General features: G+C 41.3%; 2 protein-coding genes across 2 annotated transcripts; both read left to right on the plus strand.

The window, feature by feature from the left end:
* The first annotated feature begins 149 nt into the window (after window positions 1-149).
* Window positions 150-9,724, plus strand: LOC139442948 (D-aminoacyl-tRNA deacylase-like). The gene is made up of 6 exons (XM_071223873.1): window positions 150-233; window positions 4,848-4,938; window positions 6,556-6,658; window positions 6,867-6,999; window positions 8,212-8,297; window positions 9,546-9,724. Exons 1-6 carry the CDS (start codon window positions 191-193, stop codon window positions 9,669-9,671), a joined length of 582 nt encoding a protein of 193 aa, XP_071079974.1. The 5' UTR covers window positions 150-190; the 3' UTR covers window positions 9,672-9,724.
* Window positions 9,725-17,105: 7,381 nt separating this feature from the next.
* LOC139443940 (uncharacterized) lies at window positions 17,106-26,440 on the plus strand. The gene is made up of 7 exons (XM_071224826.1): window positions 17,106-17,436; window positions 18,497-18,630; window positions 20,086-20,263; window positions 20,872-21,010; window positions 21,826-21,933; window positions 23,030-23,227; window positions 23,468-26,440. Exons 1-7 carry the CDS (start codon window positions 17,261-17,263, stop codon window positions 24,233-24,235), a joined length of 1,701 nt encoding a protein of 566 aa, XP_071080927.1. The 5' UTR covers window positions 17,106-17,260; the 3' UTR covers window positions 24,236-26,440.
* Window positions 26,441-27,988: the final 1,548 nt, after the last annotated feature.

Raw genomic sequence — 27,988 nt, forward strand, 5'->3', positions numbered from 1 at the left:
AATCTATTTAGAAGACCTCGTTATAGAAATGAGGCAGAGAGAAATGATCCTTAAAAAATGTTGATGAGAGAATTTCTCTCGGAAATCGTGCATTAGAGTACATACCATCGTACTTTTCTGTCATACACCAAGGGGGGTAACTCTGACCTGTCTCGCCGGCTGTCATGCACGTTGATTTGCGAAACTAGTCATGAAGGCCATCATACAGAGAGTAATGAAAGCAAGCGTGACAGGTATCAGCTTCTAAATTCAGATTTAAATGACTCAGTAAATAACCATTACAACACAAACATAGAGCAACGATACTGGGCTCCAAGTGATGGGGGGTCCGTTTGAATGGTCGATCATTTGGCTATGTACAGATACAGATTACAAAAGTAATGAACTGAAATTTCTAATGACCTTACCTCACTTGTGGAGTGGACCTACCCGTTTTCAAACAGCCATAATTATAGTAATATCTCGCGTTATGAAGAGCGGTGTTACGTCATTAAAGCTGATGACTTGACAGTGCACACATTTGTCAACATTGGGTCATATGAAGTCATCTACACCTATCAAAACAGGGCATCGTCATTCAGAATTGTTGTGCCCGCCTGTGTGGGAAAAAGCCACCTTCGCTGTAGCCGTTGTCTAGCAAACTTTTAGTTGGGCTAAAGTCAGTAAAGATTCTGAAATGTTCCTAGCCTGACTGGCTACTGAACTTTAGGCACAATTCTTAGTTGATCAAAAGGAAATAAAATTGTTCCTTCTCTGTATGAATACAACCATAAAAAAATAATAAAAATTAATTAATGCCTGTAACAAATCAAGGTTGCAAGATCAGAGTTACCTCCCTTCATAATATTTGTCTTATGATTTGCAATTATTGTGTACTTTGTTGATACCTTTACATAATCATATTTCTGAAAATATAAACTGTCGCATATTTATGGTAGTGATATTTGAAACTGGCTAGTAATTTTAAAGGGCAAGTAAAGTCAACATAGCAACTTTGCAGATTTTAATACATTAGGACATATTTAATCACAAATGCTTGAACAAAATCAAATTGAAAATCAGAAATAGTGTAAATAAAACAATAAAAAACGACAAGTGAAATCGTCCCCCAACTGAAAAATTCCGGCCAGTAAGGGGATTCACCCATGGTAGGGTTAAAACAGATTCTGCTGCATGACGTGCTATGTTTCAATGAATGATGAGGCTGGCACCCAGTCTGCCTGGTGGCATCTTCCCGGGGCAAGAGATTAACTGACTCTAAAAGTCCAGTTTCCACCCTTGCCGAACTTGGCTGGAATTACTGGGCTCGATCGTAGCGCCACCAGTGGCTATTACCATGGTGCAGTTATGTCCCTTCTAAGCCTCTCCTAAGACCAATCAGATTCCACCTCTCGTATCGCTTGCGTTTGCTTCACACAAAATGGTGGCGCCCAGTCAAGACGATCTGATTGATAATCAAGATCTGTATTGTGATAAAACAGGTCTTACATCGCTAAATGCATCAAATCACGCGAGCACCTTGATTAAAAACATGAAAAGAATTGGAAAATATCTGCTGATAACGAGTTGGTTGTGCACCTGCTTTGCAAATCCTACAGTTGACCGAAATCTGCACGACGGTTTATGAACCGGATTTCGATTTCACTGTGCACTTTTGATTGGACTATGCATAGACTCGTTAGACCAGCCAAAATGTAACTCCATAATACCAGCCTAGTTCGGCAAGGGTGGAAACTGGACTTTTACAGTCAGTTAATCTCTTGCCTCGGGAAGATGGCCTGGGGGTGTATCAGGGGCCTTCCTTCTTGTCGAGTACTTATAATGGGTACAAATTGACCTGAGCATGGTGATTGGTAAGGCAATAGGGGATTAAGCTTTATAAGGTTTAGAACCTATAAAAACAAAAGACGAAGATATCTGTGAAGATCCAGGAAAGAACAGGTCTTCATTGACCCATGCTTGTCATAAGAGGCGACTAATGGGATCGGGTGGTCAGGCTCGCTGACTTGATTGATGCATATCATCGTATCAATATTCCGTGGCTCAATAATCATTATATCAATGACTGGACTGTCTGGTCCAGACTCGATTACTTACAGACCATCATATAGCTGGAATATTGCTGAGCACAGCGATAAACACACAAACGCACAAACAAATAAAAAATCAACATGTAATCATGAAACAGAAAGTTAACTATCATGTATTTATTGGACTCCTTAAAGGATTCCAACACAACTGACAGACAGACAGATATGTTTATCTCTAGTTCAGTCCCAAATACCCATTGTACAAAGGTAGTGCTGTGAGAGTGACAAAGTTTACAATTCCTCACATACCATATTCGACGTAATAAGTGCCAAGGGCGCTCTCAAAATTAGAAGGGGCCTGTTATTAGAATATTATTTTGGTGGAAAAAAGAGAGTTAAAAGATAAACTTCGCTGTTTATGCTGACACACTGAAATGTTTATATGCGACAGATACATTTTTCCATAATTTAATTGCCCATAATTAAGAATGCATATAACACACGAGTGCGTATATACGAGAATAAATAAGTCTTGTGTACATTGATCAATCGGAAGGGGTGCTAATTGGGATTGTTCACTAGCCAATATATCAGCAAATATCGCCGTGTGCTCTTATTAGAGTGGGGTGCTTATTACGTCGAATACAGTATTTTAAATATGTTTAATATGAAAATCTGAATTAGAGATTGAACAAATAGATCTAATGCTGTGGTACATGTTGGCCTTTCCTTATGGGAGGCAACACATCCCTATGCAGTTATATAAAACACAGTTATACAAAATGCATTTTCTATCCTCAGGCATCATCATTATTCAACTCACATTTATCCCTTTACCAATTTTCTGGCTGCTATTGCACCCACTTCTAAATTTGGTTACAGTTCTTCTATAACAAAATAGGGGGCCCTGTCGTCTGAGGCTCCGCGAATCGCTATGCAGAGTTGCATCCCTTGGGCACGCCAGAAACCTATGTTTGTGGGTTCGAATCCTGGTTCGCCCCGATTATGTTTCTAGGTTTGTCAGCACCATACCTGTGCTGGTGGGTTTCACCGAAGTGGTAAACGTCTGAGACCTGCATCACTTCAGGCTTTCCTCCCACATTAAGCTGACACGCTGCGACATAACTGGAGTACTGTTAAAAACGGGGTTAAGCCCAACTCACTCACAATAACAAAATAATTCTATGTGTAATAAATAATATTCACGGTCTAGAATGGATTTAGAAGTGCTGTACAGTTCTAATTATTTGTTTTTAAGCATAGACGAACAGTTTTGCATTCCTTTGACCATACTTACTTTGGAGTCATGACAATCAGACCCAGATATTTCTGTTCCTTGACAACAGCATTGGTGTGTCATTGCATGTCCATGTCTCAGGCTGATTCAAACCGTCCATCTTATAAACAACTACTTTCATTTTCTTGTGAGGCGATGGTTGTGTGAAAAACTTAAGAATCGTGATGGGGGTATAACTTATTCATGTCTTCAACTGGCTTCGACTCCAGTGCGTATTGCCGTTCAACTTGTATACATTTCCATGAACTGGAGCCTTTTGTTCATGACAAGAATAACAACATATGGATCTTTTCAACCCGTCAAATTATATATTATGTATTACAGAACAACAACAGTTCCACTACTTGATAGAAATGAAAAAAAAAAATATATTGATCAGCTGTTCAATCCCACTGAGTAGAAAGTTCAGATGCGTAACTAAATGAACTATGCATATGTTAATTTATCACGATATTTGAAATTTGAAATTTTATATCTTTGCACTCTGGAACATGCTCCTACGTTGTCTATAATTGTATTTTTTCACATCATCAACACCATCTCCATGACCAGCACACTGAACCAGTGGACAATGTAGCTGAAACTTCACTTGCTTGTTCACAATGATTATTCATGAGGTTCGAATCTGATTTTCAATATGTTTGTCACTGCAGCCACATTGAAATATGTTATTTATGGCCATTACTCAGTCATTTTTGCTCAAAATGTACTTAAATACTCTCACATGATGCATTTAGTCTCTGTCAACATCTCTGAAATTGCCAGAATTTTACTAGATCAGTGACTATGAGTGTTCCTGCTGGCTTTTGAAACGATCAGTCCAAGTGGACTGGCAACTCAAAAAATTACCTCCTTCAATTTTTGTCAGTCACATCCTTGAACAAATAAAAAAATTTTTTATGTTTGTTAAACTGTTAGACTGTTGGCTACATACCCAGGCTAGTTGTAATGGGTTGCTCTCTAGGGGGCCATGGGTGGCCCAGTCATCCAAGGCGCCGCAATTCGTTGTGCAGAGTTGCATCCCTTGGGCATGCCAGAAACCTATGATTGTGGGTTCGAATCCTTATTCACCCCAATTATGTTTCTAGGTTTGTCAGCACCATACCCATGCTCCCGGGTTTCACCGAAGTAGTAAACTTCTGAGACCTGCATCACTTCAGGCTTTCCTCCCACATTAAGCTGACACGCCATGATATAACTGGAATACTGTTAAAAGCGGCGTTAAACCTCACTCACTCACTCACTCACTCTCGTTTATTTTAAAATATTTATTTATGTTAAAATACAGGAAATATGGAAATCTGATCTTAAGCCCTTATGTGACTTTGCACATTGATGGTGGTGTAAATTATCATCCTTGCCATTTTCTCAGCCATGTTTGAAACAGTGTCCTGTGACGGTACAATCAAACCTTGAAATGGCGAGTTCTTGAACTCTTAGGATGCTGAATGAAATCAATATATGACGAAACAATATCGTTGTTTTGTAGACTTGTTCATGGAAGCTTTCTTCTATTTCAGTTGGAGATGAAGTGGTTGGGTCGATTGGAAGAGGCCTGTGTGTGCTGGTGGGCATCTCGAGATACGACACCCCGAAGGAGATGGAGTACATGTCAGTCACTGTGCTCTACATAGATGTCATTATTATGCCTCAAAGTGAGATTGACCAATCAGAGAGCAGATCTACTGACCCCATATGAGTCTGTATACCGTTAGTAAAAATCCAAGATGGTTGTTACTGACCTGATATGAGACCGTATACCGTAACAGCCATTTTGGATTTTCCGACACGGTCCTCACATATGTCACATGAAAATTCTGATACAGAAAATCGTTATTCAACACTGTTTTGTGTTTTAATATCCTTAGTTGTGATGTACAACGACAATATTTCTTAAAGAAACCATGTTCGTGACTATATTAATTAAAACTATACAGAAAAAAGGCTCACAACAGAGGTCACTGATTTACAAATAGCAACATCATAGAAACAGGATGACGTCACAAATGAGAAATGTGACGCCAATGACGTCACATAGCAATAGAAAAGATAGCAGCTGTCTTTAGTGTCAATGTTTCAGCATAATAAATTTATGGTGCCGTAGATGATGCCATATTAGGTTAGCAGAAGAATATTGGGCTCGGCTTGCGACTCGTGTGGTGTATGGCTGGACCTGGTGACAAGTGTGGTGTATGGCTGGACCAGGTGACAAGTGTGGTGTATGGCTGGACCTGGTGACAAGTGTGGTGTATGGCTGGACCTGGTGACAAGTGTGGTGTATGGCTGGACCTGGTGACAAGTGTGGTGTATGGCTGGACCAGGTGACAAGTGTGATGTATGGCTGGACCAGGTGACAAGTGTGGTGTATGGCTGGACCTGGTGTTACATGACAAGTGTGGTGTGTGGCTGGACCAGGTGACAAGTGTGGTGTATGGCTGGACCTGGTGACAAGTGTGGTGTATGGCTGGACCTGGTGACAAGTGTGGTGTATGGCTGGACCTGGTGACAAGTGTGGTGTATGGCTGGACCTGGTGACAAGTGTGATGTATGGCTGGACCTGGTGATACCTGACAAGTGTGATGTATGGCTGGACCTGGTGTTACATGACAAGTGTGGTGTATGGCTGGACCAGGTGACAAGTGTGGTGTATGGCTGGACCAGGTGACAAGTGTGGTGTATGGCTGGACCTGGTGATACCTGACAAGTGTGGTGTATGGCTGGACCTGGTGTTACATGACAAGTGTGGTGTATGGCTGGACCTGGTGACAAGTGTGGTGTATGGCTGGACCTGGTGACAAGTGTGGTGTATGGCTGGACCTGGTGACAAGTGTGGTGTATGGCTGGACCTGGTGACAAGTGTGGTGTATGGCTGGACCTGGTGACAAGTGTGATGTATGGCTGGACCTGGTGATACCTGACAAGTGTGATGTATGGCTGGACCAGGTGACAAGTGTGATGTATGGCTGGACCAGGTGACAAGTGTGGTGTATGGCTGGACCTGGTGATACCTGACAAGTGTGATGTATGGCTGGACCAGGTGACAAGTGTGGTGTGTGGCTGGACCAGGTGACAAGTGTGGTGTATGGCTGGACCTGGTGACAAGTGACAAGTGTGGTGTATGGCTGGACCTGGTGACAAGTGTGGCTGGATTGTCTGCCTTATTCTGATGCTGACACAAATCATGTTGAACTAAACTGTTGATTCCATCTCAAATATTTCCGCTTTCAGAGTTAGAAAAGTTCTGAACTTGCGTCTGTTTGATGATGACGGTGGAAAGCGATGGGCCAAGAATGTGATGGACAAGCAGTTTGAAGTGCTTTGTGTCAGCCAGGTGAGCTACTGTGTGATATATCCAGGTGAGCCATTGTGTGATTTATCCAGGTGAATTGTGTGATTTCCAGGTGAGGTGCCGTAAGCTTAAGTCACTACTCTGAAACCAAACTCCAGTAAGATATACTTTTGGTCGTCAGTCTAAAGACTATTCGAAATGAGTATCCTTGCAAACACACTCTCATGCCGCACTGTTCATGTCTCTGCAGTTCACCCTGTGTGTGACTCTGAAGGGCAACAAGCCAGACTTCCACGAGGCAATGGGCCCCGACCTGTCCCAGCAGATGTACCAGGAGTTCCTCAAGCAGCTGGGAGCCGCATACTCCCCCGACAAGGTACAAGGTACGTAGACGATTCAAGTCCATGGTCATGTAGACGATTCAGGTGTAGACGATTCAAGTCCATGGTCGTGTAGACGATTCAGGTGTGGACAATTCATGTATATGGTCATGTAGACGATTCAGGTGTGGACGATTCATGTACATGGTCATGTTAATGATTGAGGTGTAGACAATTCAAGTCCATAGTACCGTTGATGATTCAGTTGTGGACAATTCATGTATAGTCTAGTCCCATTAATCCGACATGGCTGGTTGCATATGATTATGTCGGATTAACGAGTATTTCGGATAAAGGTTCTTCTGACGTGACCTGTAATGGGATGTTCCTCGGCGATAGCGACAACTTGTATCTGATTTTAATGAGATTGAGGAAATCTAAGCATGTGATTTATCCTGTTTTCCATATTTAAAGCATGAATTGTTTATTGTTAAGCAAAGGTTATCTCTGCAGCTTTGTAATATGAAACTACCAGCCGACTTGTCTCGTATCAAAACACTGGCTGTGTACTGGCGGGCAGATGACAATGGAGTACGCTGATCACTGTGTCGGATTAACAAGACTGATTAATGAGAGATTTTGGTAATTCGTTGCAAATTAGGTGTGTCAAAGTCGGAGTACGAGACAGTCATATTAACAGGTCTAAATAGCACTGATTTAATTGGTTTCCATCATAAGGGTCGGATTAATGAGACTTGACTTTACATTGTCGTATTGATAATGAAAGTGGTCATACACACTGACTTGGTTGACCGTATGTCATCATACCCCAGCAGTTGGGACCATTTTTCACAATATCAATATCGGGGGGCATGGGTGGCCCAGTCGTCTAAGGCACCACAATTCGCTCTGCAGAGTTGCGTCCCTTGGACATGCCAGAAACCTATGATTGTGGGTTCGAATCCCTGTTCGCCCCGATTATGTTTCTAGGTTTGTCAGCACCATACCCGTGCTCGTGGGTTTCACCGAAGTGGTAAACGTCTCAGACCTGCATCACTTCGGGCTTTCCTCCCACATTAAGCTGACACGCCATGATATAACTGGAATACTGTTAAAAGCGGCTTTAAACCCAACTCAATCACTCACTCACAATATCATTTACTGATGATATACATATAGCCGACATTGCTGTATGATTTGTAATTGTTTCCAGCACAATATATAGTCGATTTCTCATCTGATCAACTTAGTGCGTATTTCCTGATTATGTTTCAGATGGTAAATTTGGCGCCTACATGCAGGTGGATATACAGAACGACGGCCCAGTGACGATACCTCTAGAGTGTGTGCCAGCAGGACCAGTAAGTCTTCAGCGGCAGTCGTCTCACTCTGAGAATGATAATATAGTGATCCCTCGCTATTGGGCTCTTCGATAAAGCGCTACCTCGGTTACTACGTGCTGTATCGCATGGCTCCCAAAATTTATGTACACTTTTAATACTGAGAGTTTTACACAGCCGTGATTGTATTGTTGTTCGTTGTTCATTTCCACATAACGCTTCTCGTAGCATAATCAACCGTTTATCGGTGAATTGAGTTCTAAAAATCTGTTTGAAAACATCTGCGGCAAGTCCCGGAAATACGATTGTTCTACTAGTTAACTTTTCACACTATACATCCTTTGATCTTAGAAGCGCATGCATGCAATAAAAGAGAACAAGCGAAGTTTATTTTCTTAATTAGTGGGCAATCCAATTTGAGGAGACACTGTCAACTCACATGTAGTTGCTGTCACAACACGGCGGTCATTCCTTTTGATTCGGATCAAGTAACCGTATCAAACCAATTAATCTGGCTTGAATGTGTATCTATATTTGCATGAATGTGTACGAATGCGCGTAGTGCTGGTCAAAACACACATTTTCCGTATTTTAAGCAACATGACCAATCAATGCCACTGAATCACCCTGTACTTGTGTAATGGATTGTGATTGGCTCTTCACTCATAGCGTCTGTTACTACTATTATCGATCGATATTTTCATGTAAGTAGACTACATTCACATTGAATGTGACAGTTAAGGCTTCTAAATAATAACAAACGGCGAAAACATAATGAATATATATTTTTACACTATGAACGGTAAACAACTTGTATCATTGCAATGTGCGAGACACTGAAGATATTGAGATTGGCTGAGCGCGCTCCCCTGACTCGGCCTCGGTTAAACGGCTCATCGTCTCTAACGCCCACCAATTATTTGGACCCCATTGGTAGCGTTGTAGCGAGGGACCACTGTATCAGATAAATGTATTAGGGATTTCAGGTCACAGTATGGTGCCTTGTTGCCATGGTTACAGGTAACAAAGGGACATTCGGGTAGCCTAGTGGTTAAAGCGGTCGCTCGTCACGCCGAAGACCCAGGTTCGATTCCCGTCATGGGTACAATGTGTGAAGCCCATTTCTGGTATCCCCCGCCGTGATATTGCTGGAATATTGCTAAAAGCAGCGTAAAACCGTACTCACTCACTCACTCTTAATTATCAAGATGAGTGAGTGAAGCATTTAGACTAGCATGTCACTTACAGAATTACTCCATGCACTTACAGAATGATGTGAAGAAAGCTGACAAGAGAGCAGGCAAGCAGTCAACAAGCAATGTGAAGTCTGATGAAGCTGCAGACTCCTCCCCATCTGAATCTCAGAGTTCTCCAGGAGCATCGGGACTCACATGATCTCGTACTGTAGAAGAGTTGTCTTATTTGTACATAAACATTTTAAAGGACATGCTCTTACTTCTTTATTAAACATTTACAAACAACCGACACAGACATTGTACAAACCATATTTTAATCGACATGTTAAAAATTCATGCGAGATCCATTCAAGAAAAAGTTATCGAAAATGTTTCGAATTCCACACCACTCCCATCATGTACAGGCAGGACAGATGTAGCATCTGTGGGTCACATCGGGAAATGGTGCAGTACTGATGGTGTTGGTCTCCTCAAGAAACTCTTCACAAGCTATGCTTGTGGTTCATCATGGTTGGTTCAAATTGTTAGAATCAGGTGTACTCTGTCTCTAAATGAAACCCTATGCACATGATAGATGATACTTAGCAATGTGACCAAACTACAGAATACATGGCATGTTACCATGGTTACACCGACTACAGAATCACATTGTATTAGGTGCAGGTTGAAGGTCATACCTGACAAAGACCTTTGTATTTTTATGGAATAAAAACCATGTCAGTTACACTGGCTACAGAATACCTGGCACGTTACCATGGTTACACTGAGTACAGAATACCCGACATGTTACCATGGTTACACCGACTATAGAATCACATTGTATTAGGTGCAGGGTCATACCTCACCACAAAACAGATAAACATTCCTCACTGTCAAGAACATGACTGAAGCTGAACGCCTAGACAGTTCGAGGAGTCCAGTCACTAAGCCACAGAAATTGTCTAACGTTTCATAAATTTCTCATCTCAAATTACCACATTCGCTGTAAGGAGAATTTAGATAATTGACAAACCATGCACAACAATGAAATCAGAGATCGAGCTTAGTGAACAAACCTTTTGTGAATACATGTACATGATGTCATCACTTATGATTGATCAGTCCTCCCTTAGCGCTGTAGTTCTTTGCACATTATCTGTACCTGTAGCTGGACAGTGAATGAGTAATAGCCAAACACACACTTCAGGTGAGAGACGTTTTTAATTTGCCAATGAATGTTTCATGTATGTATCTATTAGGGCTGGGACGAGTCCGAATTTACTACCCAGGTACCCACCCTCCTATTACCCGACCCGACCCAGGGAACCACCCTCCTATTACCTGACCCTACCCGGGTACCCACCTTCCTATTACCTGACCCTACCCAGGTACCCACCCTCCTATTACCTGACCCTACCCGGGTACCCACCCTCCTATTACCCGACCCTACCCGGGTACCCACCCTCCTATTACCCGATCCTACCCGGGTACCCACCCTCCTATTACCTGACCCTACCCGGGTACCCACCCTCCTATTACCCGACCCTACCCGGGTACCCACCCACCTATTACCCGACCCTACCCAGGTACCCACCCTCCTATTACCCGACCCTACCCAGGTACCCACCCTCCTATTACCCGACCTTACCCGGGTACCCACCCTCCTATTACCCGACCCTACCCGGGTACCCACCCTCCTATTACCCGACCCTACCCGGGTACCCACCCTCCTATTACCCGACCCAGGTACCCACTGGAGGTCTCAAGAGATAGGTACAAAATGTCCCATTGGGCATTTTATTACCATAGCGCTGGCAAAACATATAAGATACATGTATTAAACAATCTGGTCATGCATACACTAAAGTTGACTCAGGTTATATCTTTATTCAAAGATATGAAAAGTCAGAAGGAATGCGAACTTTTCTGACTTGTAGTGTAACCATAGAGTTCTAGATACCGGGTACTATTTTTAGTCATTAAACAATATATTACTTGACTAACCATGTAGTCCTGTGGGTACCCGGGTCCTACTCAGTACCCACCTGACCCGGGTACCAATCCCAATTGTGTGGATCGATGCTCATGATATTAATCACTGGATTGTCTGGTCCAGACTCGATTATTTAGAGACCACCGTCATATAGCTGGAATATTGCTGAGTGTGGTGTTAAAGAACACACAAACAAACAAACAAACAAAACTTAAAAGCAGGCACTGAAGGTGAATTAAATAAACATGTAGTGTTGTATCTGTCTCATCTGTACTACCCACAAGACAAGATGATTCGCAGCGGGCCACCGCAGCGGGTGACTGGGCCACCCGTGCCCCCGTCTTATACAGGGTTGCTTATAACCATTACTTACAGATTGGTTTAGATGTTCATCAGGGGACGCTTAATACCACGAATACGGTTGACCACCTTAATATGTTTATCTTGTCAAGTATAAGTTAGTCATAGAGAGTTTTGTATAATTACTTTTCGCCTGTGGAGTGAGAATTCTGTTTTAGTAATTTTTCCAAAATTCAGCATATTCAGTGATCCAAGAACAAAAACTGACCTAATTTGTGTTCCTCAGAATTCAAGTTTTACAAGGTTACACAATAATTATTTTTTCTTCAAGATATTGTCGGATATATATATTTCAAGTGTTTATTAATATTATGCCTATTTGGTACTTGCTTTCACCTAAAACATGCAATACTCAATGTTAAACAGATATTATTTCTGAAATTGTGTTGATAAGTCTTGGTTCTCAGGCATCGCCCGCATCCTAAAGTTTGCCACATGTTTCATTTTTATTTCCATTTTTTTTTTTAAATATCAAAAAATCCTTTCGTCAAATACTGTTTTCCAGTATTTCACTCAAGGAATACATTTATGTGGGGAGGCCTTTCCCTGATTCATAGTACACAACTGTTTATTTGGTTATATACTAGTTTTAAAACAGTTTAAACAACAAATAAAAACATTAAAAGAAATAAATCCGCCCGCCCGCAAAATATTTTTAAAAAACATTGCCTGAGAACGAATTCTTTCATTTTTTAAGCCTAATGAATCACATTTATTTGTTTAACATTTATTTAAAGGTCCTAAACAAATAAGTTCTCAGGGATACCTTAGGAACTGTTGGACATCATGAACAGCTTGAAACAAATAGAATTAAAACCCACATAAAATATTTTGTTACATTAACATCACAAAAAACATACTTGACTATCAACCTAAGAACTGAACATGTCTAAAAAAACATATCTCCCCAAGCGTACACACACATGTACACACACATGTACACACACATGGTGCAGAACCTTGCAGTCACACCAGTTTGATTGTGTTGTCAGCAACATCAGAGTTAGTGAGTTGGGTTTAACGACGCTTTTAACAGTATTCCAGTTATATCGCGGCGTGTCAGCTTAATGTGGGAGGAAAGCCCGAAGTGATGCAGGTCCCAGATGTTTACCACTTCGGTGAAACCCACGAGCACAGGTATGGTGCTGACAAACCTTGAAACATAATCCGGGCGAACTGGGATTCGAACCCACAATCATAGGTTTCTGGCGTGCCCAAGGGACGCAACTCTGCACAGCGAATCGCGGCGCCTTAGACGACTGGGCCACCCGTGCCCCCTCACCAACATCAGACACCTGCATCGACAACGGAGACACATGAATTCAAATAGTTTTCCATAAGGCTGAATCAATTGTCCAGTAGGGGTGAAACGATTCAGCAAGGTCAGATACGATATCTATCATGATACATAGGTTAAGGTATGATACGTATCGCCATACTCATATTTATGTCAAATAGCATGGAAACTTCTTGAGAATAAATATTTCAGAGAAAGTTTAGAAGAAAAGCTTGCTGTAGACACGTGCTTGTAGCAGCTATTTTTAGTAGTGAACTTGAAACACTAATTACAACACATTTTTTTTATATCTGACTGACAAAAATGCCTGGGGTCATTTAACAAGTAGTAAGTATTTATTTCAGCAAGTGTATCAAGACCAAAAAAAATGTATTGTGTATCATATGGTATGTATCTTTTCACCCCTATTGTCTAGCAAGCTGAACGAACAGATGGCTACAGAAAAATAGCACTTTTAAACAACGATTAGCCATGGGCTAGCACTGATTTCTAATTCAGCAGTTGTCATGGTTATTTTGGCCTTATTTCTTTGAGAGTAGATGATTTCACAATTGACGGTTTCCGTTTACTGACTGGAGGTAATTGCCAAGGCACATTCTTGACCTTCCCACTGTTCAGGTACGAGGGAATAGTCGGGAGACACATCTGTTGTTGTTGTTGCCCCAGATACTGATTCGGAACAGACACAGTCTGATTCTGTATTGCAAAGTTGGGAACAAGAAGTTGCTGTTGAATTCCCCCTGTCACCACAGCGGATGCTGTTACAACTGGACCCTGGAGGATGCTCTGCACACCACCAACTTGATGGCTGCCAGACACACTGATAGGCAATGAGCTGGACAGAGTCGGAGCTCCTGATATGACTTGCGGTACAAATCCTCTTGGAACAGGATGCTGCAGCAGCTGGATCTGCTGCATTCCAGGCACCTGAGATGGAGCAAGTGCACTTGAAGTGAAGACATTGTTTGACGGATTAGAAACACTAGCCATGCATACTCTAGGGGTTTGTATAAGAGAATTGGTAAAGGTATTTGTCTGTTTGGGATGGGTAAAGGTAGTGGTCTGTATGGAATGAGGCTGTCTCTCTTGCGGGGGTGCTGCTACCTGAGGGGTCAAAGGCACTTCCAGCTTGTTGTCGGGAGTGTAGCCCGGCACCATCACAGTGGCGGTCTTCCCATTTGCTAACGCCACCACAATAGGTATAGTCTTTATAGGGTTGGTGGTGCCAGCAACGTCTGACAACTTCAGAGATCTCGCAACAGGCTGCATGGTACAATGAGGCACTTGTGGCTGAGTTTCGGGACTTTTTGATTTGACAGACAATACCTTTGACTGTTTTTGAGGAGTTTTTTTTGTGACGAGCTTTCGTTTTCTTTGAGGTGCTTCTTCTTCACTATGAAAAATATTCAGCTTCCTGCCAGTGTAAATCTTTCTCTTGGTTTTGGAAGGGAATACTAGGCCAAACGGAATTTCTTTAAGTGAAAGCTCCTGTAAGGTACAATCAGATACACTGATCATATCACTGGAATTTTTTTCTCTTGACGAAATACAAGTCTCATTGTTGCTTCCAATTCCACAGGCTGTAAATATATCATCACCATCATCACTAGAAACATGCAGCGATGTCATCTTCCCTTCAGGGGCATGATCTCCCATATCTTCAAGATCAATGACAACATATTCTTCATCATCTTCATCATCATCATCTAATCTGTTCAATACTTTTGCCTTTTTTGCCAAAGAATCTGTTTGAAAATCTCCTGAATCTCCAGATTTTCGCTTTGCTGAATCCATTTGACAAAAGACAGTTTGTTTCTTATTAGAATTCTCTGTTTGCTCGTCACCATGCGCTCTAGACTGCTGGCTAGCCTGGTAATCTGCTTCTTGACACCCTTCTGTTTTTTCTTCTGAATCGGCATGATCTAGAGCTTGGCACTTACGAAAATAATCCCTCATTCTCTTACTTGCACAATCTTGTGATGGCTCTGAAACCTTTGTACTATCCAGAACTCTGTCCTTCAAGCTTACCACATTCTGAATCTGAAGTTCTGTCTTGGGAATAATTTCCCGAATCTTACCCTGTTTGCCAGACCAAGTAACTTTCTGCCTTCCTTTGCGCTTCGATTTCTTCACCGGGGTATAGGGAGTGCCTGCTGGCGAGAACCTGGATGGATTCATCTTGGCAGCAGGAATGGCAATGATCTGTCCGTTTGGAGAAATAATAATCTTATGTCCTGAAGCTATCTGTGGTTGATTAACCATAACAGGCTGAGCTGAAGGACTCGATACTGGAACTGTATTCACAGGCAATTTGACCAGAGGAGAGCTTTCTTTTGCAACATCTTCATTCAACATATCAATTTTCTGAGACGTAATGTCAGTATTCTCTGCTGTTCGAGTAATTTGGTCTTCGGATATTTTAGTTTGGGCATCCAAGACCAGAGGTACAGCTCCATCTCTTGGTGATACAGGAAAGATTGCATAGTTTCCTTGATCATCAATTTGTCGAAGTAAAACTTGTACCCGCTTGCTTTCAACAGACTCAATCTTGTTCTTATGTAATAACAAACTGTCCCTTGTGGCCTGATGATCCTGACTATCTGCACAGGTTATTTTCTGAATAGATTCACCTGTCTGGAGACACCCCATGCTGTTGGCATCATGGGCAGACTTGATACCATGGAAACCCTTACCACATTCAACATGTTCAGTGGCTAAACATCTCAAATCACTAATTTCCTGCAGGATGCCAGATTTCTCTGCCAAAGAATTCCCAGGTCTGTTTTTGTCAATGTTTTTCTGATTGTTTTTATCATGTGTTTCATTGACATATAATTTCATTGGCTTCAGATCTTTGCATGTATCCGTAGCAAAATAGGAACCTTCTGCTTTAGGTGTATCCTTATTCCTATACAGAGCTGTTCCACATATAGAACTGTTTTCCTCGTAACTGGTATCAATTGGTTCTGTTTTAACCTTAATTGGTTCAGTTTCAAGATTTTCTAATCCTGACCCTTCACTGGAAACATGTTCTGTTGGAGAAAGTGGTTCTGATTTAACCTTAAGTAACAAATTCCCACTGCAGTTATCTCCCTGGAATTTACTCTTTGAATTTCCACAGTTTACCTCACTTGAATATGAATCTGTTAATAAACCAGATGGGCTGGTGTTTTTTTCTTTGTTGCTTTCACAAATTATTTCATCCAAGATACCAATGCCTTGATTACATGAAGTTTCCACAAACTGGTTCAAATGTTTCATACCAAGTTTCATCAGGGTTTCAGTAAGAATCTTAATATCTTCCTGATTTTGAAAACTTTCTCCATAAATAAAACGTATCAACAAGCCCAAAGAATGCCCACCAATGTTGTTCAGTCTGATCTTATTCAGACTTCTTCTCTCGCACAAGAGTCCATAGAAAGGCTCACAAGCCGCCACCATCACTGAAGCGTGAACTTTGAACTCGGTTTGATCCCGAGACATTAGAACCAGGTCACAAAGAATGCCTTGAGTTTGAAGTTCCCGAAGCCTCCCAAACGCCTGCAGTTGATATTTGATGTGTTTAGCTGCCATCGTAAGTTCTTAAGATCACGAGTCGCGCAGTACTATCAACCTAAAACGCATCAACTTCCCCATTTTGTTTTTCATACCAATCATGTCACTGGAGACGTACATAGATGTGGATTGGCCGTTAGGAAGCATCGTATGTTAATTTATCCAATCAAAATAGCGTTTAGATTCTCAAGATGCGATTGGCTTTATCTCCTTAACCAATGACATCCACGGTAAGAAACAGACACAGTGGGCTCGCGATAACATTAATATCACGATATTACATTGTTCCACCATTGAAAACACACACTTTTACAGTTAAAGAAACTTACAGGCGCTGCAGCTTCCCCCGTTGTTAGTAAGCAGGAGAAGTCGCGCTCGCTTCACCTATAAGCCAATCATATCGTTCGTAACAAAATCCATGTTGATTGGCGTGGCGACCTCCAAGCTTGTTGTTTACTTCCGGGTTACAAACACGTCTCGCGTGTAACTGCATCGAATGACAGGGAATGTGTTAATTGTGATCAGATGCGACTGATAGATGCGTTTACATATTGTCGACATTAAACCAGATGATGTGGGCGTATAATATACGAAAGACATTAACATGGACGTCATTGACGTGATACAAGATGTGTTATGTTTATCTCTTCTCGGGACCGAACTCTTGGACATGGCCGACGACCTCTCGCATTTGTTGTACTCCTTCGCTAATTATTCCAACCACTATGCAATCATCACCGTTCTCTTGTGCTTCGTGGCAACGGCAGTGCTGATATTAAGGTACGCATCGTTTATGTTCTCTGCAAGGTCATGCAATATGGAAAAGATATGATATTATAGAATTTACAATTTACAAATGTTTACTTTAACATATAGACCAGTTTTGTTTAGAAATGTCACACCAGATTCAAAAGTTAAACATGTAAATAAATATTATTTTATGTATGGAAACTTGACTTAGATGCGAATCCAATTGTAGAGCTAAGATTCCTAATGATCGCTTACAAGACTTGCATGTTCTCATTTGTAATAGACCGCCTCTGTGGTCTAGTGGTAGACCATTCGCCCGGAGAGCGGAAGGTCTGGGGTTTGATCCTTGGCTGTGTCATACCAAAAGATTGTATTAGGCTTAAAGGGCTAAAACAAGGACTGGTCGGCTCAGAGTCAATATACTGTGTCTGAGTGGGGTATTCATGTTAAACTGCAGCAAAATATCTCAGTGGGCTAGCACTATAAAATCAGCATTAGTCCGAACCAGTTCAAATAACCACACACAAACACACATGTGCATGCACGTTGCTCAATGAGTGCAATAATCTTGAATGTGAGGTCAATCCCCATTTCACCTCTCCTCATTTTTTATATGCTATCGAAATAATAATCTTCATTCATCTGTGTTTGTGAAGCATGTGTTGTTGTTTGTTTGTTTGTTTGTTGTTTAACGCCGCACTCAGCAGTATTCCAGCTATATGACAGCGGTCTGTAAAATAATCGAGTCTGGACCAGACAATCCAGTGATTGACATCATGAGCATCGATCCACGCAATTGGGATCGATGACATGTATGAACCAAGTCAGCGAGCCAGACCACCAGATCCCGTTATTCGCCTGTTACGACAAGCATAGTCACCTTTTACGTCATGTATGGGTTGCTAAAGACGTATTCTACCCCGGAATCTTCACGGGTCTTGTGAAGCATGGATGTATTAGGTGGTCAGAGTTCATTAAGATGAACAGTTTGTTTTTGTTGCATTTTGTTATAGCATCTTTTTTTATTAAATTCATTGAAAAGTAAGTATGAAGACTCAGTGAGTGCTTAAACGTGTATTGTGTTGGCCAGATTCAACAATGACTTGCTGCACTTCCCGATGCTGCCACCGTCACCCCCCAACACTGCGGTTAAGATGCCCATGAGGGGATTCACAAACCCTTTCTCCATCACACTCAAAGATGCTGCCACAACAACACTGAAAGGTAGGAAGACGTCTTCTTGTTTTTAGTGGTGGGAGGGGCGGTCGGGTAGCCTAGTGGTTAAAGCGTTAGCTCGTCACGCCGAAGACCCGGGTTCGATTCCCAACATGGGTACAATGTGTGAAGCCCATTTCTGGTGTCCCCCGCCGTGATATAGCTTGAATATTGCTAAAAGCGGCGTAAAACCATACTCACTCACTCACTCACTTTAGTGGAGGGACGATACACCCATGCATCGGAGGATCGCGATATTTCACTTCCTAATACAAGTATCGATCACAGTTGCACACTAAGTAAAAAGTATTGATTCTTACCTTAAAAGTATTTTTTAATAAATGTTACACTAAACACTAATTAGTAGTGAAAATTAGTGGTGAAAAAGTAAATATTTTCACCCATTGCGCCATACTTGACACTTCCAACTGTAAATCATCAGTGTGCCAGGTATTTGAATATCCTGTCTAAGAAACATGTGGATTATGCGCTATAGACATGAGCACATACAAGTATCGTTATATGTATTGGATCATGAGCAAGGTATCGTGATAGGTATCGGATCGTGATAGGTATCGGATCATGAGCAAGGTATAGTAATACGTATCGGATCACACAGTTGGTGTATCGTCCTAGCCCTACTTGTTTTTGTAGTTGATTCCTTTAGAGGCAAATGAATCACATTTGGAGGTAAACAAAAGTTGTAAGAGAGATAAAGCACCTCACATACACTCTTCCTCACATATAACAGCAGTTAATGACTTTTACCATTAATCCAAAGCCTGGAAATAGTACAATGTCTCTTATTAAGATTTGCTGATGATAGTTGATATGACTATGACCTTCTGAGTCTAAGACAAGTTCAGGCAAGTTAGACCCAGACATATGTGTACAGTGTTATTTTGATTTCATTTATTGACATTTGGAAATTCAATTGATCCAAACTTTAAGTTGTTTGGGATGTTGTTTGTGATGACTTTTGTGATGTTTGTTATGATGTTTGGGATGGGGTTTTTTTATGTTTGTGATGTTATTTGTGATGATGTTTGTTATGACGTTTGTGATGATGTTTGTTGTGATGTTTTTTATGTTGTTTGTTATGTTGTTTGTTATGACATTTGTGATGTTGTTTTTTATGTTGTTTGTTGTTGTGATGTTGTTTGTGATGATGTTTGTGATGATGTTTGGGATGTTGTTTGTTATGTTTGGGATGTTGTTTGTGATGATGTTTGTAATGTTGTTTGTGATGATGTTTGGGATGTTGTTTGTGATGATGTTTGGGATGTTGTTTGTGATGATGTTTGGGATGTTGTTTGTTATGATATTTGTTTGTTATGATATTTGTTGTGATGTTTGTTGTGATGTTTGTTATGTTGTTTGTGATGATGTTTGTGATGTTTATGACTGTCACCCTCTGGTACATGAATCCTTCACTATCACCTGAACTCTGATTGTATTGTGCAGATGGCTTTTCACTGTCGGTTTCATCTCTGACCGAGGGGCACTTGTCAGTGTTCTGGGGAACAAGTATCAATACTGTCCATGAAGTACTGCAGTGGTCACCTGAGACAATACTGAAAGACTTGAACGGTGGTCACCTCCTCCAAGGGGAGGAGAGTCTTCATTCTCAACAGAACATCAGGTAGACGACGTCAGGGGCTAGTCCAGAAGATTCACCATTCTTTTTAGATTAATTGTTACACGATATTACCATACTTGTCCTTTTGGCTGGTGTCAACCCAGGGGAAATAATTTTCGATTATGCTTTTGCATCCTTATCAAAGAGAGTTTTACATTGTTTCAAAATATATTTATGCATTCATAATGAGCTGCTTTGCAAGTACCATATTCACCGTATTAAGAACCCTTCTCCTATACATGCTATAAGCACTCTCACGAACCTTCTTGTGTGTATTGCAGGCTTTTAACAGAAAACGTTGGTTCAAAAAGAGGAGTATATATGTTTGGCCCAGTAACCATGGTAACTGTTATCGAAATAGTTTACGTTTCATTGACTTTCAAACTAAGTTTGTTAACAACGTCTTTAACATTTAACATGTGTATCATTTTAATATGTGCACACGGCCCTTATTTCTGCGAGCATAGTAATTCAAAAATGTAAAATTGTAGAAAGTATTAGAAACTTTGCCATTAGAACATTAACATTCCTTCCCCTTGAGAAGAGGGTTTTCTTGAGATGTTTTGTATTTATTTATTTTGCATTTGATATTATTGACTTTTGATTATCAGACTCGAGAAACATGGCGTGCTCCGCTTCCAGTGCCCGGGGGACGTCAGTGAGGTAACCCTTGGACATCCTCCCCGCCAGAGATATCCGTGTGTGGTGATAGCAGCGACCTCTGGTGGTGACCTTGGAACCCCTGCCGTGGTGAGGCAATATAATTGTGTTGGGATAAATATAATAATTTCTTCATACAGCTTCTAAATATTTTGAGATTTGCCCGTCATTAGGAGATGAAATGCCCACTTTCCACATTTACCTTTTTGAAAACATGGTTTAGTTTATTAAAAACTGAAAAATAACATCAATGGAATCTCTGTTTTTAGCTTTCTTCGTCCTATAGGGATTCCAGGTTAGAACAGGTTCCCACCAACCTATACTGGTTGTAAGTGGTGTCTACCGGTAAATGGACTGAGTGGTCAGGCTGTCATTAGAATCTCGTTTTTTTCTGTAACAACATACGTAAAGAAGTTGTTATCAATGACTTGTGTCTACTTTAGCATTTGCTCTCTCGCATTATAACTTTCCAGTTCTCACATCACTCATTGAAAAGAAAATGTTAAGATTCTAACAAAAACTCCCCACTCTGTAAGCGGTGATAACAAGTCAGAAATACAGTAAACTATGGTTATAACAAACTCAAACATTTTATAGACAGCATATATACACTTCAAATTCTATAACCTAATCGCGTTTTTACTATTGTTAATTGAGGGAGTAAATGAGGACGAGGTGTCAACTTTATCCAGATAATTACTTTCCTTCAATTGTTTATTGTTGCTTTCAACAGCCGCGCATGGCTGCGGATGTTTTGATACTTATATCCATTAATTTTATATATATAATATACAGCCAATGCCCGGGAACAGTTCGCTATATCCGTCAGTTGGTTATAAGCGTGTTCGCTATAAACATAGCTGACTGTATATGTCTAATAAACGTCTGTGACAATGTCCCAACAGGTGGCTAGTTTCACTATGCTACATCTACGTGACTCGGTGGTGACGATGGACTCGCAGTCTGTGGGGCAGTACCTCAAACTCAGTGATGGCAGAGTCTTCAATTTGCAGGTATCAATCCTCATCACCATTGCTCTCGGTATTAGTGACCAGACCCTTAAAGATCCGGGGTACAAGATCTTCAGCAACCCATGCTTGCCGTTAAAGGCGGCTAATGAGATCGGGTGGTCAGGCTCGCTGACTTGGTTGATGCATGTCATTGTATCCCAAATGCAAGGATCGATGCTCATGTCAATCGCTGGATTGTCTGGTCCAGACTCGATTATTTATAAACCGCCATCATATAGCTGGAATATTGCTGAGTGGGGCGTTAAACAAAAAAAATAAAAAATTAGTGAGCGAGTGAGTCAGGTTGAACGGAACTTTTAACAGTATTCCAGTTATATCACGGCTTGTCAGCTTAATGTGGGAGGAAAGCCCAAAGTAATGCAGGCCTCAGACGGTTACCAGTTTAGAGAAACCCACAGGTATGGTGCTGACAAAACTGGAAACATAATCGGACAAACCGCGATTTGAAACACACAAGAGGTTTCTGGCATGCCCAAGGGACACAACTCTGCAAAGCAAATTGTGGCACCTTAGACAACTGTGGCGTCTGCGCCCCCACGTTCATCGTTATGGGGATAGAACGATGACTCGTCGGTACAAAGTCCCTATATGATGTGTCTGAGTAGGCTATCTATGTTAAACTGCGGAATTATATCTCTGTGGTCTAGCACTACAAAACCGGCTCAGTCCGGACTAGTACAAGCAGCCACACACTTGAACACATGTTGCTATATAAGTGCAATGATGGTAAACGCATTGTTAAACCCCATTTCACCTCACTCCCATCACCCTCACGAATCGGAAATCAGTTAAATTCTGAAAATCAGTTTAATATTTTGCTGAAAATAATTACAATCTATTTATCGTCAATAACCATAAGGTTATCTCCCTGAATATGTTTGAGTCTGTAATAAATCAAACAGAAAAAAATATAAAGATATTCAGTTTGCATGGCTTTGAAATTTGGGGAGAGAAATTGAACATGTTGAAAATCCTTGAATTTTGTGATTTATATTCTTTATGCATCCTGATTTGACTTGTGTGGTCCATATTTACTAAAACAATAACATTGGATCACAAATTAATTATATATTTTCAGGCTTTGTATCTGGCAACAGACAACGAAGATCCTTCACTTTCAACTAGTTCACAGACCAGCCCACAGACCAGCCCACAGACCAGCTCACAGACCAGCTCACAGTCCAGCCCACAGACCAGCACACAGACCAGCACACAGACTAACCCACAGACCAGCACACAGACCAGCACACAGACCAGCCCACAGACCAGCACACAGGCCAACCCACAGACCAGCACACAGGCCAACCCACAGACCAGCACACACACCAGCCCACAGACCAGCACACAGACCAGCACACAGACCACCCCTCAGACCAGCACACACACCAGCCCACAGACCAGCACACAGACCAACCCACAGACCAGCACACAGACCAGCCCACAGACCAGCACACACACCAGCCCTCAGACCAGCACACACACCAGCCCACAGACCAGCACACAGACTAGCCCACAGACTAGCACACAGACCAGCACACAGACCAGCACACAGACCAGCACACAGACCAGCACACAGACCAGCACACAGGCCAACCCACAGACCAGCACACACCATGGACAGTTATCCTGTAGTCCTAAAGACACAGGACTTAATCCTTCAGTGGAACCATGTCTCTCATGTAGTCAAGCAGAGGTGTCAGACATTACAAATCTGGATGGTTCTGGCCATGAAGAAAATGAGACAACACTTTCTGAAAAATCAGAACACTTGACACCTTGTAGAAATAAACATAATAGTAGTTGTGACAGTAGTAGTACCGAAGTGCAGTCAGTGTTTGTGTCAAGCTCCATGGAGGGAGGAGGGGAATCTTCCAAAACTGACACCAAGCAACGGCAATCCCTAACCGCAGATGATTCCGATATTGAACCTAGAGTCAGTACAGAACAGTCGACAAAAGCAAGTGAGCATGATCGCTCCACGGTATCGTCCTCAACGTCAGACATGGATGGGGATGGCCATGAATGTGTGGTTTGCCAAATGAACCCGATATCCCATGTGATCCTGCCCTGTCGTCACGCATGCGCGTGTAGTATGTGCTTCAAGAAGATTGACCGGTGTCCCATGTGTCGCGGGTTCATCGGGACCTACTTTACTTTGTTTGATGATGAGCTGTGTGGGGTGGTCAGCCCGGTGCAGGAGGAGGCTGGGGCTGAACAGACTGGGTTTGTGGCCTGGATTGGCAACATGAATGATAGGCTGAACGAGTACCTGGGGTTTACCTAGAGTTGACTTGTTGCAAGCTGAACCAGTAAACGGACTTGCCTGAGTTGACCTGTTGCAAGCTGAACCAGTATGTCGGACTTGCCTGAGTTGACTTGTTGCAAGCTGAACCAGTATGTCGGACTTGCCTGAGTTGAATTTGTTGCAAGCTGAACCAGTATCTCGGACTTGCCTGAGTTAAATTTGTTGCAAGCTGAACCAGTAGGTCGGACTTGCCTGAGTTGACTTGAAATAAGATAAGAATTCTTTTGATATTTTATGTCCCATCGCTGGAGAGTTCCAAATGTGCATGGTAGATTAAAAGACCCTGGATGGATCTTTACCTTGGAATCAATGCAATGAATTGATTTTGTCAGTTCGATTATTCAGGTGATGTGAAACATTATTACCATTATTATTATGAAATGGAGCCTGGTCTAATCTCCTCAACATGGGTGCTGAGTCCAGCGAGTGTGATCAGTCATTGAATGATTGGGCATCTGGGAAGTCTTCACTGTTCACACGATTAATCACCAGTTTTTGTGACTCTTAATCACCAGTTTGTGTGACTCGGGTTAAATTTCTGCCTGCTCTCAGATATAACAGCCTTTTTGCTGACAAAACACAACATACACTTGCCTCTTGGGTCAGTCTTTGTTGCTGATATTTGAGAATGACAGACAAGTCGAGGTTGTAGGTGTGGTGTGGGTGTTTTCCATGGTTACTGGCCAGTGACCTCAACTTTGTTCTTGGGGATGTATGGAAATGTTGCTAGGAAACACTATGTCAAATTCCTGCCATTTGCTATTTCTTGTTCATTGCTGCAGAGCATTTTATAATGTTGTGTCAGTCATCTGGTTTGACATACCGGCATTCATGGCAGTAAACTAGTCACGTTGCCATGTAAACAGTGGTTGTAAAGGGAGACAACTCTTTCGAACTCTGCTGGGATGAGACCTGCAGATATTTTTTGATATACCGTATTCGAAGAAATAAGCACCCAGGACGCTCTCAAAATCAGAAATAGGGGGCTGTATATAGAATAAAATGTGGGTGAAAAAAAAACAGTTGAAAGATCGTAAATTTTGTGGTTTATGCTGACAGCCTGAAATGATACAAAAGAAAATTCTGTGTGTATTATACACAACAGATATATTTTTACAGAATTTAGTTGCCCGTTATTAAGGGTGCATTTAACACACTATTGCGTATTATACATGAATAAATTAGTCATGTGTACATTGATTAATCGGAAGGGGTGCTAATTGTGATTGTTCACTAGCCAATATATAATATATAAGCAAAACTGTCGTGGGTGATTATTAGAGCAGGGTGCTTATCACATCGAATACGGTATGTATGTTCTGTTATTGTTTTGTCAACTGTGACTGTCGAAGCTTTTGCATGTCTTCAAAAGATTGTTGAGGAAATAAGACATGAATGAGTAGTTCCATCAGCAGACCATTACGAAAATTCATGCCTCAGTAGTTTGTTTGAAACTGACAAAAGATCTAATTAAATTATTAATTAGCTGTTTTTACTTTTTAAATAGCTAATGACACTGATATGCCAAAAATCTATTTTCAAGGTAAAAAATGAAGGTTTTATTTATTTGTTGTTTTCATTACATTGTTTTGTTGTTCATTTTAAGAAGTTGTGTTTTCTTTTAAAGCAACATTGCTGTTAGCAGCGACTCAGGTATTGACCTTTTTTCACAGCAGGAAGTATATCTTATCAGATGCAGTGTTTTTGTTTGGTAAAATGTTTTTAAAGAAATATGAAATGCTTTGAAAATGTTATGAACACACAATGCCATTTAGAAATTGGTCAAACTGGTAGTCTAGATCTTTGTGTACCCCTCTGACAAGTGTAAATTGGCACAGGCCCCAGGGCCGAAAGCTATGAACACAATGCCATAGAGAAAGTGGTCAAATGTAACAAATATCATATTTGGGATAACACTTTCCTCGTAAAGTACAGATTCTCATACTTTTTTGGGTTGAGTCCCGTTCGGAATTCAAACCCACTCTGCAAGAGTGAGGCACCTAATTACCAGCACACGAAGTCAGCGATCTAACCCACTCAGCCACCAAAAATGAAAATGTTGTTCCCAAATGTTAAAGCAAGTCTATTCTTGATTTTGGCCTTCACCTTCACAAGAAGCTGCAATTACGAAATGTTATAGTTTTTGTTACGTTGCTATCAATATACGTGTTGAGTAAGCTTGTGTCAGCACAAGGCCATGCAGCCTGACAGCACGACCTTCCCTTGCCCAAGTGCTGTTCTGTCAGACACCCCAGCAACCATAGAGTCGAAGTGACCCCAAGGTCCCATCCTTGTAAACCTGGTTTCTGCGACCACCTGTTTGGCTATTTATTCAATAAAGACTATTTTGCCAAGTTTGTTTTTCTGTTGTTATTAATCCATGATGTGGCACCTTGGAATGTTGGAATGCCGTGCTTATGTCAAAAATAAACTTTACAATAGTCATGGTTTCAAGATTTGACTTTCCGATGTTGTCAAGAACTCCTCAAGGGTGGGTCATCATGACTTTCAGCTGAGAGTGTTATGACTGTTGTGTGCCTTACTTCGACACAATTACAATAGTCCTAGCACTTGCATGTGTTTGTCACCAGGTCCTGAAGAGTATTGAACTCTATTTCCCTCCTCCACTCAAACAGCTGGCTATCTCCACTAGCAGTCAGTTAGACCTTCTATCAACACAGTATTCATGGGTGGATCAAGCATTTTTAAAAGGGAGAGGTCCAAAATAGCAAAATCCTCTCTCAGTGGCGGTTGGGGCTGGGGTGTATTGTCTACAACATACATTTGGTTTTCAAAGGGGAGGGGGGTCCGGATCCTTTCCCCCTCCCTCTCTCTATCCTCCAACTGGTCTGGCATCCAGTTTTTGTCTGAAAAGAACACATTTGAGCTATGGACTGCACAGTTACAAACCACTTTGAATTAAGAAAATGTACAAACGTCTTGTGCTGAACATCTTTGCTTGTACTCATTTCCTCAAAGTTGAACTATGGCGCCCTAACGTGGCTGTATGTGTGAAAACCAATCCCATCAATAACAACCAACCAAATATCATGTTTATCATTTATTTCCATCAATGTTATGATCACAAGAAGCTGATTAAGTCAAATTGAGCAAGCCTATTGGTCCAATGTTGGCATGGGTTCTCTGTGTCTGCATACAGAGTGTTTATACAATAGTAGAGGACCACATTGGTAGATTAGAAATACACACCAAACCAGTATCAGCTGGAGGATCTTATGTCATGTCATTAACATGAGTAGACAAATTGACGTGTTTCTAACAGTCCAACGGTAGAGTAAGGGTGCATATTGCCAAATCATATTTACTATAAACTATTCCTTTGAAATAGCCTGAAACAATCTGGTACATATTTCAATCAACCTTCCACCAAATTAACCAGATTGAGTGCGGACACTGCTAAGTCAGCATTATTTATTGAATTTATTGACTGAATACATGATTCAAACATGTTTAATGGCTTGTTTGATTAACATACTAAAGAAAATGTACACTGAATGTATCCATCCCATCACACATACTACTCGGCCAATCTAAGATGAAGACAAACCAGACAACTTCTTATACAAGCAGGCAATTTTTTGTTAGTTTAGTTTAGAAAAAGTGACCCCAATGTCTATCAAATATTTTTAAAAATGACAGACCGACAAAAATCAAGTTGAGTTAACCAACCAAACATTTACTATCTCAAGAATGATTCTATATACTTTGATA

Source organism: Haliotis cracherodii, unplaced genomic scaffold, assembly GCF_022045235.1.
Source record: "Haliotis cracherodii isolate W230 unplaced genomic scaffold, xgHalCrac1.p SCAF_5, whole genome shotgun sequence".
Taxonomy (NCBI): domain Eukaryota; kingdom Metazoa; phylum Mollusca; class Gastropoda; order Lepetellida; family Haliotidae; genus Haliotis; species Haliotis cracherodii.

Bases quoted from the DNA above. Each gene is read 5' to 3' on its own strand.
- LOC139442948 (XM_071223873.1), top strand. From the start codon at position 191: ATGAAGGCCATCATACAGAGAGTAATGAAAGCAAGCGTGACAG. The intron at 6,659-6,866 runs GTGAGCTACTGT...ATGTCTCTGCAG, and splicing joins AAGTGCTTTGTGTCAGCCAG to TTCACCCTGTGTGTGACTCT. The intron at 7,000-8,211 runs GTACGTAGACGA...ATTATGTTTCAG, and splicing joins CTCCCCCGACAAGGTACAAG to ATGGTAAATTTGGCGCCTAC.
- LOC139443940 (XM_071224826.1), top strand. From the start codon at position 17,261: ATGGACGTCATTGACGTGATACAAGATGTGTTATGTTTATCTCTTCTC. The intron at 17,437-18,496 runs GTACGCATCGTT...TGTGTTGGCCAG, and splicing joins ACGGCAGTGCTGATATTAAG to ATTCAACAATGACTTGCTGC. The intron at 21,934-23,029 runs GTATCAATCCTC...ATATATTTTCAG, and splicing joins GCAGAGTCTTCAATTTGCAG to GCTTTGTATCTGGCAACAGA.